This window comes from Aegilops tauschii, chromosome 3 (genome assembly GCF_002575655.3).
Source record: "Aegilops tauschii subsp. strangulata cultivar AL8/78 chromosome 3, Aet v6.0, whole genome shotgun sequence".
NCBI lineage: Eukaryota > Viridiplantae > Streptophyta > Magnoliopsida > Poales > Poaceae > Aegilops > Aegilops tauschii.
This window is the reverse complement of record NC_053037.3, coordinates 501094078-501111960: the sequence shown is the minus strand read 5'-3', so window position 1 is coordinate 501111960 and position 17883 is coordinate 501094078. Positions and strand designations below refer to the sequence as shown.

The following is a 17883-nucleotide window of genomic DNA, read 5'->3' as shown; positions in this document are numbered from 1 at the left end:
ATATTCGTAAAGCACACACGGATCTGAAAGGTTCAGACCCGTTGACTAATAACCTCTCTCACAAGCATAACATGATCAAACCGGAACACATTGAGTGTTAATCACATAGTGATGTGAACTAGATTGTTGACTCTAGTGAACTCTTTGATGTTGGTCACATGGTGATGTGACCTATGAGTGTTAATCACATGGCGATGTGAACTAGATTATTGACTCTAGTGCAAGTGGGAGACTGTTGGAAATATGCCCTAGAGGCAATAATAAATAGGTTATTATTATATTTCCTTGTTCATGATAATCGTTTATTATCCATGCTAGAATTGTATTGATAGGAAACTCAGATACATGTGTGGATACATAGACAACACCATGTCCCTAGTAAGCCTCTAGTTGACTAGCTCGTTGATCAATAGATGGTCACGGTTTCCTGACCATGGACATTGGATGTCGTTGATAACGGGATCACATCATTAGGAGAATGATGTGATGGACAAGACCCAATCCTAAGCCTAGCACAAGATCGTGTAGTTCGTTTGCTCAGAGCTTTTCTAATGTCAAGTATCATTTCCTTAGACCATGAGATTGTGCAACTCCCGGATACCGTAGGAATGCTTTGGGTGTACCAAACGTCACAACGTAACTGGGTGGCTATAAAGGTGCACTACAGGTATCTCCGAAAGTGTTTGTTGGGTTGGCACGAATCGAGACTGGGATTTGTCACTCCGTGTAAACGGAGAGGTATCTTTGGGCCCACTCGGTAGGACATCATCATAATGTGCACAATGTGACCAAGGAGTTGATCACGGGATGATGTGAGTTACGGAACGAGTAAAGAGACTTGCCGGTAACGAGATTGAACAAGGTATCGGGATACCGACGATCGAATCTCGGGCAAGTAACATACCGATAGACAAAGGGAATTGTATACGGGATTGATTGAATCCTCGATATCGTGGTTCATCCGATGAGATCATCGAGGAGCATGTGGGAGCCAACATGGGTATCCAGATCCCGCTGTTGGTTATTGACCGGAGAGTCGTCTCGGTCATGTCTGCGTGTCTCCCGAACCCGTAGGGTCTACACACTTAAGGTTCGGTGACGCTAGGGTTATAGAGATATTAGTATGCGGTAACCCAAAAGTTGTTCGGAGTCCCGGATGAGATCCCGGACGTCACGAGGAGTTCCGGAATGGTCCGGAGGTAAAGATTTATATATGGGAAGTCTTATTTTGGTCGCCGGAAAAGTTTCGCACTTTATCGGTATTGTACCGGGAGTGCCGAAAGGGGTCCGGGGTCCACCAGCCCTCGGGGGGCCACATGGGCCGTGGGGGTGCGCCTTGGCCTATATGGGCCAAGGGAACCAGCCCCAAGAGGCCCATGCGCCAAGAGATAAGATAAACGGAGAGTCCTAAAGGGGGAAGGCACCTCCGAGGTGCCTTGGGGAGGAAGGACTCCTCCCTGGCCGCACCCTTCCTTGGAGGAAGGGCCAAGGCTGCGCCCCCCTCTCCCTTGGCCCTATATATAGTGGGGGGGGGGGGGGGGGGGGGAGGGAGGGCAGCAATATCCTAGCCCCTGGCGCCTCCCTCTCCCTCCCGTGACACCTCTCCCTCCCGTTAGTGCTTGGCGAAGCCCTACCGGGATCCCCGCTACTACCACCACCACGCCGTCGTGCTGCTGGATCTCCATCAAGCTCTCCTCCCCCCTTGCTGGATCAAGAAGGAGGAGACGTCGCTGCTCCGTACGTGTGTTGAACGCGGAGGTGCCGTCCGTTCGGCGCTAGGATCATCGGTGATTTGGATCACGACGAGTACGACTCCATCAACCCCGTTCTCTTGAACGCTTCCGCTCGCGATCTACAAGGGTATGTAGATGCACTCTTTCCCTCTCGTTGCTAGTAAACTCCATAGATTGATCTTGGTGATGCGTAGAAAATTTTGAATTTCTGCTACGTTACCCAACAGTTTGGGGAGGATCGAAGTGAAGTAGAGTGAAGCGGCTACTGTTTGGCCCGAGGAGCACATATATGTGAGGTCAGAATGGGCTAGGTTGGGCGGATTCTATGTGCCCCAGATTTGGGTTGTATATGAGGGTACCGGTCAGCTGAACGGGCCGGTACGAGGCGTGTGTCTCGGACCACTCTTTTTAACCGGTCAATGACCGGGCCGCGGTCGGGTGTAGATGCAAGCTGCCCATCAAACCAAAGTTGAAACTAATTAACGACACAGTTGCAAGACGAAGCATCAACTCTGACACACCAATCAGCCAGACGAAAATAGGACCTTACAGATCATCAGCATGTCAATGTCGTTGATCTTGTCCTTCAAAAAAAAAATGTCGTTGATCTTGAGCATCTCCCCACCTCTCTTCAGCTCCGAAGCACCCTCACCTCCTGAAGACCTGCCCAGTAAAGCGAACAAACAGCGAACACAATGTCGAAAGGAGACTTTGATCAGTTTCTTTTCAAACGTTGCCTTGTTACGAGCTAGGCATTCATCACCAGGGAAGAAAGTACAACACCAATCATAAATAAAACTGTCAAACATTCTTGGGATAACTATCAGTGCCAAGACAAAAACACGAGCCCACATTGCGCCGGACGCCGGTGTCATGATTACCGGAGGAGTCGCCCCTAGGGTTCCGCTCATGGCGGACGGCGGGACCAGTGCGTGCTCCTCGCTCCCTCCCGCTCCCGCTCCTGCTCCGACCCCTCACGCACCACCCTCACCGTCGGTACGTTCTCCTCGCTGGCTCCCTCCATTCCGCTAGTTACCTGGCCATGCGTCGCTGAGGTTCGGCGAGGCGGCGGCGAAGGCGTGGCCTCCAGCAGCCGTCGACGATCGATGGATGGTTCAGCGAGCCGCCGCCGTAACCATCGTCGTGTAGCTTTTCACTGGGAGAATTTAGGCGCTAGAATCGCAGGCATTTGCGTGTGCTGCAGCGACTCGGGGGCGCGGGCGTCGTTGTGCACCAGGGATTTGGGTGCGCGTGCGGCGGCCACCGGTTGAATGCGGTAGGCTGGCAGCGATGGCGCCGCCGCCGCCTCCTTTTCGTGAGCGGCAAATCAAGCGTCAGTAGTATTGGAGTCCGTGGCCTGAACCATCGACGTTGGGCTAACCGTGGGGCACCCAGCACTGGCGTGGTAGTCTCTGCGGCGTGCGATTTCGACCTCACGGTCGTGACGCCGACCACGTGTTCGACAGTTTGTTCCAGCCGCTGGTCACAATCAAATTAGAGGCCATTGACTATTCTGACCCCCGTGTCGCCTCTCCCTGGCGGCTCGGGGGAAACCTAAGTTCCACGCCGCCGCTCCTACCGGCCTTTGCAGGAGTGGCGGCGGTCCCCGTTCCCAAAGGGGCTGGGGGTGCCTCCGGTTGCATGCTCGCAGCGGAGCCAGGACGCCGGGCGGCGGCCCCGGGCTGGTGGTGGCGGCGCGGCCGTGTGGACGGCGCGGAGGCTGCGTTTGCGCTCTGCGGCGGCAGCGGGTGCGCGAAGGTGATCTGCTCCCGGTAGTCACCCGGCGGCGCCGTTCTCGCGTCTGCCGGAGCGGCTTCGTGGGTGTCCAGGGCTGCGCGACGGGGCAGCGCTGCGGGCATCGCCAAGACAGCGCTGGCTTCATCGAACTGGAGCTGTGGTCTCGCGCACGGATCTGAGGCGGGGCTGCTCGGCTGCGTGGCTATGGCTGCGGGATTGTCAGGTTCAGGCTATCTCTGAACTCTAATAGCTGCAGCGCACACTAATTTGAACAGAAATGGACGGATTTCAGAGGACATTTATCTAGGGTTTGTCGACTGAGGAGATTTAGCTAGGGTTTGAGGTGATGGTGGATGCTCAGGGATGTTTATGCCTGTATGGCTGGATCTTGAGATCGACCATGTCTCCCACTTGGAATTCCCTGTCCTTTTCTTTTTCTGTCAGCATAATGCTTCATTCTGACTTGAGCCTTCAGCAAGTTTTCTTTGATCTGTGTGGCCTGGGCATGAGCATCGAGTAGTGTTGGGTGTAGTTCATTATTGTGGTCTGAGGGAAGCAACAGTTTAGAAATTTTAGGTGGTGGTTTTCCATACAGAGTCTGATAGGGTGTCATCTTCAGAGAGGTATGGAAAGAAGTGTCGTACCACCATTGCAAATGAGAGCCACTGCTGCCACTTTTTGGGTTGCTGGAAAGCCATGCATCTCAGGTAATTCTCTAGGCGGGCGGGCGGGCGTGCGTGCGCGTGCGCCTTTATTCCCAATAGTGAAGATGGGCCAGGCCCCCATACCGGTTCAACACTCCCCCTCAAGATGGGTGGTAGATATCTATCATCCACATCTTGTCATATGTCAAAGTTATAGTCCTTTATTCCCAATCCCTTTGTCTAGCAATCTTCAAACTGCTGCCCGGAGCTTACACCAGTAAAGGCTGATCATGCCAACATCAAGTTTCTCTTTAATAAAGAAGGGATCAATTTCAACATGTTTTGTCCTATCATGTTGGACTGGGTTATTAGCAATGCTTATAGTAGATTACTTGTCACACCACACCCTCAAGGGTCCCTTCCTGAGAAGTTTCTAACTCACTCAGTAGGTGCTTCACCCAGAGCATCTCACTTAACCCTTGAGGTAAGGCTCTATACTCAATTTCTGCTGTTGATCTGGAAACAACTTTTTGCTTCTTGCTTCTCCATGACAACAATTTTCCTCCCACAAGCACACAGTAGCCGGAAGTTGATCTTCTCTCATGTTGACAGCCGGCCTAATCAGTGTCAGTATAGCCATCCACCACAAGATTTCCACTCTTTGCAAACCATAACTCTTTTCTCGGAGTGCCCTTCAAGTATCTCAGGATTCTGTGCACAATATCAAGATGCCCACTCCTTGGTTCATGCATGCATCTACTCACCACAGTCACGACATATGAAATGTCAGGCCTGGTATGACACAAGTACAATAACCTCCCAACCAGTTTCTGATGATCTTCCTTATTCACTAGCTCTTAAGCGATAGGGGTAGGGGCTGCACGACATCCCATCATGCCCATGTCACTCAAGAGATCCAGAACGTATTTCCGTTGGCACAAAGATATTCCCTTCTTTGTCCGAGCCACTTCAATGCCGCGGCGGCGGCTCCAGATGTAGTCCGGCGGCCAGGGTCTGCGGGCAGTTGCCCTGTGCAGCATGGGCTATGGGTTGTTGGGTCGTGCGGCATTGCAATTTGAGGGTGAGTGGTGGTATGTCATGGTGGTGGCCCCGAAAGCGGAAGGTAGTGGTGGCTGAGTGCACAGGGCGCGATGGAGCCGTGGATGTCGGGGCGGTGGCCCCGAGAGCTTTGTATCTTCGAGGGTATGTGCCTCGTGTCATGTGGGCGGCGACGTTGTTGTCGATGTTGGTCGTCGTGTGTTGGCGGTTGCAGCTAGCACATGGCATGTGGAGTGCATGCCTCTTCATTTTTTCGCGAATGCTATCATTTCGTTGATAGAAGAAATTAAGAGTGAATACAAGCGGTGGTACAATTCATGGCACAAACGCAGAAGGCGTAAACATGGTGCACGGAGCAGAGAGACATGGGATGCTCATCCCAGACAGAGACAACACAGGTAAACTCTCCACCCTGGAAGCAACCCAAACTAAACCAACATGACAATCAACATCTCTAAATCCACCGTCGAGGACGCCACAAACAAACAAGGCAGCACCTTCACTAAGGAGAACGACGCTGAGACATCGTCGCCACCCGATCCGAGTAACCAGACCTAGGGTTTCCCCTGATGATCGAAGAGGGGCACAAATGACGGCCATGTCAGTGCCTCCAAGATGGGGACGACACCCGCAGGTGTCGCCGCTGCTAGCATCCAAAGGTCGAGCTAGGATTTCACCTTGGCCAGAGTCTGAGCAATCCCAAGCCGTCGGAGCAAGATTCGGAGAAGAGGAAGCCAAGTTGTCAGTTGAAACTGCCACCGTAGGAAGGGGAGCTACACGCCAGTCGCCGAAGGAGGCATCGGACGTTGCCGGACATGTGAGCTACGGATCTGGAGAAAGGGGGGACGAAGTACGGTGGTGGGCGAGGTTGGGCGGCTGGGTGGGAAGAGAGGTGGCACGAGGGAAGCGAAGATGGCTGGCGACCCGGACATGCCCGGATCTCGAGAGGAGCGTAGTTCTGGGCTGCCGGGGCCGGAGCGACAAGGGCGCCGACACGCCAAAGGGGCCGGAAGAAGACACAGCTCCAGGAACATGCCGAAGCTGGAGCCGCGGCGGGATGGACGCCGGCCAACAAAGGACATCTGCAGGGGGTGGTTGCGGAGCTACCAAGATGCCGCCGAGCCGGAGGAGCTGTAAGGGACGCAGCTCATGCAGGAGGGCTAGATCTGGAACCATGCCGGCCGACCATGGACATGGACAGGGGAGGGGCGCGCAAGTCCATGAACTTCAGGGCCGAAGCCGCACCTGCAGGGTGGGATGCACGTGAGGGGAACACATGCCAGCCGTGCTGCGGATGCAGCCGTCGCCGGGCAACCAAGGTCACCGGGACCTGTAGCTCGGGGAGCGGGGCGGACGCCGCAGTGTCAATGGAGGGGAGGGGCGAGTCGGAGGAGACCCAAGGGCCCGGCGCGGCCGCGCCGGCCAGCCCTCTGGCACCGGCAGCATGGGGATGGGTGGAGGTGGATGGGGACGCAGGGTTGCAGGACCCGAAGAAGCGGCGCGTCTGTGAAGTTGGCACCATCCTAGGGCCTGGCGCGGCTTCGCCTGCCGGCCCTCTGGCGGCAGCAGCGCGGGAGTGGGCGCGGTCGGGGGACGGGCGGCGACTACTAGGGTTCCTCCGGGTCGCCCGAAGCGGGCGACGGGGGGGTTGGGGCTGCCGTTTTCTTTTTGTTTTTGTGAAAGGAAGTTTCCGTCGCATGCCTCTTCATCTGTGTGGGAGAGTCTCTGGGTCTGCTCCTTCCATAGCAGACACGACTTCTTTCAGGCATTTGTGGACGGCTTGCCTGTTTGGTGGAGTGGGTCCTCTCACTGGTGTGTGTTTGTGTGGATGACGTTTTGTTGCGGTGTTTGACTGGACGATGGCTGCCCCCTTGTTGTTTTGGTTTTCGCCCGGTTTTCCGTAATTAGCTGGGCAGCAATTTTCTTAATCAATGAAATGAGCAAATATTTTTTCTCGTGTTTAAAGAATAATCAAGTTAGAGGCTAGAGGAGTGCCGTGTCTCACCGCTGTTGGCTTTCATCTGATCGATGAATATGGTCGTGTTTATCTCACTGCCTGGTTGGAAGTGGAAACTCTGCACTTTTTAAAATAAATATGTGATCTTAGTATTTGTTCAACTGATTCATAGTTCTGCTAATTTATCAGGGTGCATGGAAAGCCGTCGAGATCATCTCTTCGGTTCTCGGTGGTACGACTGCAGTTGTACTTGCATTGACTCCTGCTCTCTATCATTTATTTAATGGAGGACAGTTTGAAAGCACAACCAAACTTTTCAACACAAAGTCTATGGTTGCTGGACTCCTTAATAGTATTGTGTGGGTATTATATAGCTTAGCAGTTCTAAGGAGAGATAGAAGTGTGGATTTGATCATGAGCAATCTGTGCTCCCTTGTGTCGAATTTACACTGTCTGGTTTTCTTCTATGCGCATCGGCGGCAAAACCTCAAAGTACGTACTTCTTGGCTAGCACATATTTATATGCTTTATTGAGATTTTCGATCTGCTAACCCTCTATTTCAAAAGGGTTATGTCGTGGTTGCCATGACCCTCTTCTGTGTCTTCGGATATTTGTTTTGCAACAAATCGGTCCTGACAAAACAATGGGAATCGAAATCGTCTTTGGAGCATTGGGATGCTTCACACAACTAGTTTGCCATCTTTATCAGATATTCGACTTGATGGTACGTGTGATATTTTTTATGAAACTTTAACACAATGAAATTAGAGGTAATGACATTGAAGGACTTCCAAAATTGTCTTTGTTTTCTGTAGAGGAGTACAGCTGAGAGAGTGGAGCTTATCTCTGTCCTACTAAATGTTATACCTAACACACTTTTGGGCGTGGTATCGATTGTGATCACTTACTTGAGGCATCGAGAGCAACTGTTTATGAATGTATGTATCTTCCTATTTCTTCAATATCTCGTATGATCCAGGAATTTGGTGAACTTACTAAACAATTGTATTGCTTTTCAGATTTTAGGTTGTCTTAATTTGATCTGTTATGTTCTGGAGTTTATACTAATTCTACGAATGTGTGATCGAGTGAAAAACTTTTTTGGTTCAGAACGCGAAGGTATGCTTGTCTCTTTTTTAATCCATTGTTGTTAAGTAATTTGAATCCAGAAAGGTATGCTTGTCTTTGTAAGGAACAAATATCGGTAACAAAATATTCTGATTCTTTGTGACTGAAAATTGTTAGGTGACACCGATGGTATTCAAACGGCAAATCTGGGAGTGGCAAGGGATACACCGATAACAAGAGCAGGTATTTTCTGTGAAAATTATCATGAAGCTATTCTGTAAAAGTTGCCGTACTGACAGACTATGGCTTATATACAGATCCTACAGTTTCTTCTCAAGCATTTTTTGATCATATTAGAGCCTTGCGTAATGGCCATGAGACCCTGGACGACAGCATGGGTGTGTGATGCAGAAGACGAAGAGATCGTGGTAATTGAATCTTTTAATTTCATTACCGACTCTAGAGTACACTGTACTGAACTTTGACTTTTGTGAACAGGTCTGAGCGTTGAAGCTGAGCACAGGGGGGCACCACACGATGTCAAGATGGAAGAGGCTTCACTTCTTTTCCATTATGTTTAGGGAAACACATGGGCTACTTTGACCTTCCATGTACAGAGCCGATTAACCTGCGCGCAGAATGGTGCATGATGTGACCGTATACGATATGTCTTGCCGATTCATCAAGTGTTGCCTAGGATAAGACGCATAGGCACAGAGGGTGACGGTATAAAGAGGAACGCATACACATTCATATCACCTGTTTAGTTAGGCGACATAGAATTGCAAAGATCCAAAACAATCTGTTCTGGATTTTTTTTTCTTTTTGGCGGGGAATCTGTTATGGAGTTTTTGTAGCAATGTTGTTACATACAGAAAATTCGATCTTAATGGGGGCGCCCGCAGTATCTTTTGCTGGCATACTCCAAATTTTGGTAAATTTACGGCTTGTGTTTAGGCCAACAAGCAAATGGACAATCTTATACGGGGTTTGTGTCGGTTTGGGTTGGGTTGAACAGGTTGGTTTGGTTGCTTTGAGTTAGGAAGTTTAGCATTTTTATATTCGAAGAATGCTTTTTATCTCAGAAAAGATAAGGCCGTTTGATTTTTTGCCCGAATCTTGAAGCAGTTGAGGAGGACATGTAAGACTCAAGGATCGTCAGCTGGGAAACACAAATGAACCAAAATGAATCCCCACCAGTCTCTTCTTATCGTCACCTACCCAACCCATCGAGGACACACATCACTCAAACCAGACACGTCCGGGCGCATCGCCGCCGCCCCGCTCACTCGCGCATCTGCCAGCTGCCAGGCCGCAGCTGGACGGCGAGACCGTCTCACCGGCGACCATCTTCCTTAGCGCGACCTCCCTGCTCGGGGCGCCTCCACACGGCGACCATCTTCCTCAGCGCGACCTCCTGGGGCGCCTCCACGGCCTCTCATATGCAGCTCCCCTGATATGCATCTTTTTGTTCAAATACACAAAGATTACATATCATTGCATTGATAGGAGAAGCTGAAAGAGTACAAATATCGATTACAATAGCCACACGTACACAAGCTGGCGTGGGCCAAGCGAAGCGGAGCAGTAAGAGGGGAGGGCTGCTCGTCCCTATTACATCACAAAAACTCTATCTCTCACGGAGCATGCTCGCCAATCCATTGGCGCCGACGCAAGCCCAGAGGCGTGCGTCTTCTTGAATGGATTGAAGTAGCCTAGCAGTGGAAGGCTGAAGGTGGTCGACAATGTACCCGTTCCGGTGCTTTCAGATTGCCCACACAGTGAAGTGTAGTTGAGCCCTTTGCGTAGGGTAGCAAGCGATGAAGAGTATGAAGAGATCCACCATTCGGCGAATGGTGTGTCCGGACTCGGATCGTGGCTGTCTAGCAACACCAAGATAAAACCTCATGCCAGATCTGGCGTGAGAAGGGGCACCTAACGAAGAGGCGGTGCATGTCCTCGGTGGCCCGGTCGCAAAGAGGACATCGGTCATTGTGCGGAAACCCCCGCCGAGCGGGACGATCATCCGTCCAATAACGATCTTACAAGGCAAGCCACATGAAGACCTTGACACGAAGAGGAGCCCACGTCTTCCATGTAAGCTTCCACGATGCATCCAATGTAGAGCCATGGAAAAGGGCTAGGTAGCAAGATATGGCGGAGTACACACCGGACGCCGTCCATCTCCAGCGCAACTCATTCGGCCTGGCCTTTAGGGTGGCGTGCCGCAACCTACTCCATAACTCGACGTACTGCACAAGGGTTGCTGGGCCGAGGGCACCAACAATATAGCGCACCCAAGCGCGTCCAGCCAAACGCTTCGCCATTGTCCGTTCGCGGCGGCAACGTTTGGGAACCAGAGAGAAGACTGATGGGGAACGTTACATGGTAAACAATTTTTGTCCTACAAAACACCCAAGATCTATTCTATGGATATGCTATCAACGAGAGGGAATGTGTCTACATACCCTTGTAGACCGAAAGTGTTAACGATCTAGAGATCGTGGTTGGCGTAGTCGTACTCCTTCGTGATCCATTCCGATCCGAGCACCGCACGAACGAGACATCTGAGATGTGCACACGTACGGCTCGGTGACGTATCCTCCTTCTTGATCCAACAAGCGAGGGAGAAGAGGTAGATGGGATATAGGCCAACACGACAACGTGGTGGTGGCAGCGAAACTGCAGCAGGGCTTCGCCAAGTGCTACGTGAGGAGGAAGTGGAGGGAAGGGCAGCCGCCAGGTGAAGGGATGCTGCCCCCTGCACCTCCCCTCTCTTTATATAGGCTAGGGGACAGGGGGCGGCCAAAACCCTCCTAGGGCCAGCCACAAGGGATAAATCCCTTTCAATTTAGAGATAAGATCTTATCTCTAGATTTAACCCTTTAAATTTAGAAACAAAACCTTATCTCTAGATTTAAATGACATGGGCCTTGGGGGCTGGTCGGCCAACCCATGTGGGCTGTTGCCCCACTCCTTGGTCCATGTGGGCCCTTCCTGGTGTCGGGAAACGTAGTAGAAAACAAAAAAATCGGCCTACGAACACCCAAAAACAATATGAAGGTGCATAAGGGGATTGGATCATGATCATTACCAACTCCGAGTATCTAGCGAAAGCGGACGAGTCAGTGTAGATTGTACCTAGAGTCCCTCATACCACTTATGAACGATCCTGCGAACCTCCCTTGAACGATCCCTCGAACCGAAGACCGAAAGCATGACCTCTCTAGAGTTTGCAAGCATCCTGTCTTCACGATCCGGCAGCGCTTCGCCGTACAGAACTAATTGCCGCCGGAGAATTATAGGAGAAGATCAGAGCCATTTGGGGATTCTAATTACGAGGATTAGAGGAACTAGAACGAGCTCTAAATATCTTAATTAGAACTAGTATTATTGGGCTATACGAGGCACCTAAAACTTGTGTAAAGAAAAGGGCCAATACCTCCACTATATATAGGTTAGAGGGGGAGAGAGGGGCAACCACCAAGGAGGGAAAGTCCCTCCTTGGGGCGCCACCTCCACTTGGGCCTTCGTGGCCCAAGTTGCCTTCCACCACTAGGCCTTTTAAGACTCGTTGATATTTTATTAATTATAAAAGCCCTCTAACAATTACTAGGACCTTTTATATATAATTTACATCACCAGAAACATTTTCCACCTATATATTAATTATCGGGAATACCCGGTATTGCCCAATAAACCTCAAAACCCTCCCGGTGATCCCGAAACGCTTCCGGCTCCTCTCGGAACTATTCTGAATATTAACAAAACTATTTCGCAAATAAATCCTCGATACTCCCGTCCTACTAACACTCATAAGATCATGATTACCATAAGATTGTGACCTTGTAGGTTCAATAAATCATAGACATGAACGAAATCCCTTTGTTGAAAGACCGACAGCGGAACCGTGAACGTCCATATTGAACCCTATGATTACATGAATGATATTCGAGTGAACCTTTAGTTACCATGGAGTGTACCCTTTTCTTCACGATACTTTACAAAATCCGAGGTGAGATATGTCGGTATCGTTTTGATTCATACACATGCTCACTATATGATAACCCACAATGAAGGAAATATGCCCTAGAAGCAATAATAAAGTTGTTATTTTATATTCCCTTATTCATGATGAAGGTTTATTATTCATGCTAGAATTGCATTGATCGGAAACCTAAATACATGTGTGAATACATAAACAAATACCATGTCCCTAGTAAGCCTCTACTAAACTAGCTCATTGATCAAAGATGGTTAAGGTTTCCTAACCATAGACATGTGTTGTCATTTGATAATGGGATCAAATCATTAGGAGAATGATGTGATGGACAAGACCCATCCGTTAGCTTAGCATAATGATCGTTCAGTTTATTGCTATTGCTTTCTTCATGTCAAATACATATTCATTCGACTATGAGATTATGCAACTCTCGAATACTGGAGGAATACCTTGTGTGCTATCAAACGTCACAACGTAACTAGGTGATCATAAATATGCTCTACAGGTATCTCCGAAGGTGTTTGTTGAGTTGGCATAGATCGAGATTAGGATTTGTCACTCCAAGTATCGGAGAGGTATCTCTGGGCCCTCTCAGTAATACACATCATAAGCTTGCAAGCAAACGACTAAGGAGTTAGTCACGAGGTGATGTATTACGGAACGAGTAAAGAGACTTGCCGGTAACGAGATTGAACTAGGTATGAAGATACCGACTATCGAATCTCGGGCAAGTAACATACCGATGGACAAAGGGAATTACATATGTTGTCATAACGGTTCGACCGATAAAGATCTTCGTAGAATATGTAGGAGCCAATATGGGCATCCAGGTTATGCTATTGGTTATTGACCGGAGAGGTTTCTCGATCATGTCTACATAGTTCTCGAACCCGTAGGGTCCGCACGCTTAACGTTCGATGATGATATAGTATTATATGAGTTATGTGATTTGGTGAACGAATGTTGTTAGGAGTCCCGGATGATATCATGGACATGACGAGGAGTCTCGAAATGGTCGAGAGGTAAATATTGATATATAGGATGATGGTATTCGGTCACCGGAAGTGTTTCGGGGGGTACTGGGTACTTATCGGGTCACCGGAAGGGGTTCCGGGCACCCCCGACAAAAGATATGGGCCTTATGGGCCAAGAGGGAAAACGCACCAGACACAAGGGGCTGGTGCGCCCCCATATGGGCCAGCCTAAGGAGGAGAAGGAAAGGGGAGAAGGGAAAGGAAAGTGTCGATTAGGATTCCCACTTCCTTCTCTCTCCCCCCTCTTTCCTTCCCCCTCGGTTATATATGGCGCGCGGGGGGGGGGGGGGGCTGTGGAGGGACTCCAAGTAGGATTTCTCCTACTTGGGCGCCTCCTATGGCTGCTCCTCCCTCCCTCTAACCTATATATATGTGGGAGGGGGGCGCCTAGCACACACCAGACAATTGCCTAGCCGTGTGCGGCGCCTCCCTCCACTGTTTACACCCCCGGTCATATTTTCGTAGTGCTTAGGTGAAGCCCTGCGGAGATCAGTTCACCATCACCGTCACCACGCCGTCGTGCTGATGGAACTCATCTACTACCTCATTGTCTTGCTGGATCAAGAAGGCGAGGGACGTCACCGAGCTGAATGTGTGCTGAACGCAGAGGTGTCGTACGCTCGGTACTAGATCGATCGGATCGCGAAGAAAGTTTGACTACATCAACCGCGTTGTAAAACGCTTCCGCTTATGGTCTACGAGGGTACATAGACACACTCTCCCCTCTCGTTGCTATGCATCTCTTTGATAGATCTTGACTGTGCGTAGAATTGTTTTTTTGTTTTCCATGCAACGATTCCCAACACAGGTATATGGGATCGCAACAGTTTTCGAGGGTAGAGTATTCAAGAAAAATTTATTGATTCGACACAAGGGGAGCCAAAGAATATTCATGAGTATTAGCAGTTGAGTTGTCAATTCAACCAATCCTGAAAGACTTAATATCTGCAGCAAAGTATTTAGTAGTAAAGTTGTATGATAGTAACGGTAACACAATAGTAGCAGTAGCAGTTTTGTAGTGATTGTAACAGCAGTAGCAACGAAAGTAACTTAGCAAAGATCAATATGTGAAAAGATCGTAGGCATTGGATCATCGATGGATAATTGTGTTGGATAATATTCATCATGTAGCAGTCATAACCTAGGGTGACACAGAAAACTAGCTCTAATTCATCAATGTAATGTAGGCATGTATTTTGTATATAGTCATACATGGTTATTGTCGGGGATATACCCCGCGGTATGACCCGGCCAGAAGTATGACCCGGCCGGACTTGGCACTTCACCGATGACCCGCCGGAGGACTGACGACTCACGAGCCTGACGACTCATGGATGGCCCCGATGGCGGGTCAGATAGAAGACAAGGCCCAAGGCCCAGAAGGCCGGCTCACGTTTATGATGGGCCGGCTTAAAAGGAAAGGGATGACGAATATTTCCTCTACGAGGAAGCAAGACCCGGACTTGTAATTAACTTGTAAGAGAAGATAGACTAGTCCTAGTCCTACTAGGACTCCACATGTAACCCGCCCCTCTAACTTATATAAGGAGGGGCAAGGCACCCCAAAGAGGGACAAGCAACAAGAAACAATCTCTAGGGCTAGACACAAAGAGCCGGCTTACCGGCGACTCTCTCGTGAGCATAATGAGACCTAGCCACAAACAGCATGTAGGGTTATTACCGGATGATGTTTCCCGGGGCCCGAAGCTGTCTAAATCCTTGTCTTGTATTGCGTCTCTCGATTCCGCCCAACCCCTCTCAAGCTACCGCATAGATGCATTGGCCTCACGACTAAGTCCTCACACTAGGACATCTGCCGTGACAAATCCACGACAGTTGGCGCCCACCGTGAGGCCTGCGCACGGTGGTGGTGAGTTCTTGAAGGGATCTCTCCTGAGGTTCGAGATGCTCGCGATTCTTTAGATGAAGAAGAGCCGGCGCAAAGTCACGATTATCTTTGGAGCCGGTAATACAAGATTGACATCCAAAGAAATTGAGGTGGCTTCCGGTGCGCCTCCGCAAGTTGCCGAGTACGTGCTACTGATCCGAGTTTGTGTCCGCTACAAGCTGCTGTTTTTACGACGACGCTGCAATCGCGCAGTCACGAGTAATCACATCGGCGCAATGAACAGCCAGGTCAGATTTTCATTGACTAGTAATCACGCCGGCGCAATGAGCAGCCATATCAGATTTTCTTAGTCAAATCAATGCAATGGGATCCCGAGCTATTGTACGCACACAATGATGGCGAAAGCACACCCATCAAAATTACAGAAGAGAGATTTACGTGTATTGCACGTGGACCGAAGCAAACCAGAAGACATCAAACTGTGAACTAGTACAATACGGAGCCAAAAGTCGATTTACTATCCTGGGTCAGAAGGAAGACATCAACCGCCTCTGTAGAAACGAAAATAAATATCCCCAAGATCCCAAAGGGCTACTGGCCGTGCAGTGCTGAGCCAAACAAGGGGGCCACGCGTCGATGATGGATGTATGTGCGTGGACATAGCACTCATGGAAAACTGTACCATGCCTTGGACAGCACACCTGCTAGTACACAAGGTTGGCATCAAATAAACAATAGTGTGCACAGCCGACCTCAAACTCCACCTGGATTGCTCAAAAAATTACAAGACAAAGTCTAGTACTCCGTACATGGGAACGGAGGAAAAGTCTACAAGACAAAGCGCGCCCCGTCCCGCCATGCATCGACCAGCCGCCGGCTCACCGCGCTGGCCTCCGCCCGCGAGCCACTGCTCCGCCGAGCTGCTCCACGCTCTTCGCGAGCTACCCCGTCTCGTTGCCCTCATCCCCGCAGCTGTGTCAAGACACCGACCATCGAAGCCGTCATCTGCGGGCCGCCGCGGATTCTGTGAGCTGCTGTTTCCACTGCCGCGGCCGACGAGTCGCTGCCTCTGCTGTAGCCGAGCCGCCGTTGCAGCCTTGATTCGCCTCGTCTCGCCATAGCTGCCTCTGCTCTGGACTTGCCTTGCCGCTATGAGCCGGCCTCGCGCTACCATCTGAACCACCTCCGCTAGTGTGCCACATTGTCGCCCCTGCTGTGGCCGTCCTTGGCCGCGCCTCTCCAAACCGCCGTTATCGCGGATGCGCCTGGGCCTCGCCACTGCGAGTTGCTCCCATCGCTTCTACCATTGCTACTCGGAGCCACATCGGCCTCTCCTCTGAGCCGCCTCCGCTGCTGGCCTCGCTTAAAACCGCCCCTCTGTACTCCAACATCGGCTTGCCAGCGGCCCCCAGCTCTATCTCCGCCTGATGGGCTTTGCTACTGCCAGGAGCCGCCATCGTGGCCGAGCCAGCGCTGCCGATTCCCGCCTCTACCACGCCGCCTCTCTCTGCTGAGCCGCTGCTGCGGTAACCTGCCACGTCGCCGACTCTGACCATGCTGGGCCCCGTCTTATCTTCACATGCAGCCGTGCTGAGCCGCTGCTGCTGTAACCCGCTGCGGTCAAAGCATCGCACCTGAAGCTGGCCGCCTACGCCGCCGTACTTCGAGCCGGGCAGATTTTTGATCTGTTTGAGGAGTTGAGCCGCCGGGCCGCGTTGAGTCATCTCGCCGTATTGAGCCGCGGGGTTATATTAAATCATCGATCTGCCTGAGCCGCATCTGTTGCGCTGAACGGATCATCCGTCATTCAAACAATCAGGGTGATTGTTCACTGCAAGAGCGATGTACGTGTCATGGATATATAGATCGCGTCACCACTATCATGCGCTAGCATCTGACAATGCCATGACACTTGATGAATATATGTGCAAGCCGCCGCCTCTGCGGCCCAGTTTACATCAACACATCGGGCCGCACCTGTCTGCATGAGCTGTTTATTGAATATGAGCAAGTCACTGCTTGGGTAGCCCGGTTTTCTTCCAACAAATTGGAGGCAAAATTATCATGTATTATCAGCCGTCGTCTGCACTGGATGGCTCTGTTGGCATGCGCACAAGTCGCCGTCGCCGCCACTACAGTTTGGTTAACTTCAAACAGCCAGTTGGAAGGAACCATTGGCCGAGTTGCTGACATGGCTCATACGGGATCATTTATAACCCGCCGCAGTCATTTCAACATTCTGTGGATTCACATCGCGCTATCAACACCAATGATATACACCTTCTGCTATGGTCAAATATGGAGAATCTCAAGCCAACTCCTCGAGTCGTCTTGAGACTCGGGGGCTACAATGGCTTGATTCGGCAGAATTGGCCGGTTCAATGCATTCAAGAACTCCGGGTCATTCGAGGAAAAAACAACCCGGCCCCGGAGATTACTGTTCTATCGATGAAAAGTTTAAAGGCCGTCAGAAAATTTCTGGCTTAAAATGAAGGATTCCGGTTTAGATCCGGTTCAAGAGACTTGACATCTCCCACAAAGCACTGAAGCTCTTAATATCCGGTTTAAAATCCGGTTCAAGGGAAATTTATCTGCCACAAAGTTTTGAAGCTCTCAAATCCAGTTCAAGGTAAATTTGTCTATCACAAAGCTTTGAAACTTTCAATATCCGGTTTTTTCCGGTTCAAAAAGAATTTATCTCTCGCAAAGTTCGAGTTCTCAGGAAAAATTAAAGGGACCAAAAAGAGTCTGTTACAAAGCACAACCCAAACATAGGTACCCTGCTTTAATGACCATTG

The 17883-nt window shown here is 50.4% G+C and overlaps 1 protein-coding gene across 2 annotated transcripts; it reads left to right on the top strand.

Moving 5' to 3' along the window:
• The first annotated feature begins 2414 nt into the window (after positions 1-2414).
• Positions 2415-9138, top strand: LOC109786809 (uncharacterized). Of its 2 annotated transcripts, none has more exons than XM_073510910.1 (8): positions 2415-2729; positions 7320-7622; positions 7698-7855; positions 7947-8069; positions 8151-8250; positions 8377-8442; positions 8517-8627; positions 8698-9138. In XM_073510910.1, the coding sequence occupies exons 3-7, from the start codon at positions 7775-7777 to the stop codon at positions 8603-8605; spliced, it is 459 nt and encodes a 152-aa protein (XP_073367011.1). In that variant the 5' UTR covers positions 2415-2729; positions 7320-7622; positions 7698-7774; the 3' UTR covers positions 8606-8627; positions 8698-9138. The 2 variants fall into 2 exon arrangements, with proteins under 2 accessions (XP_073367011.1, XP_040260420.1); XM_040404486.3 differs by lacking the exon at positions 2415-2729 and adding an exon at positions 2879-3693.
• The last annotated feature ends 8745 nt before the right edge of the window (positions 9139-17883 follow it).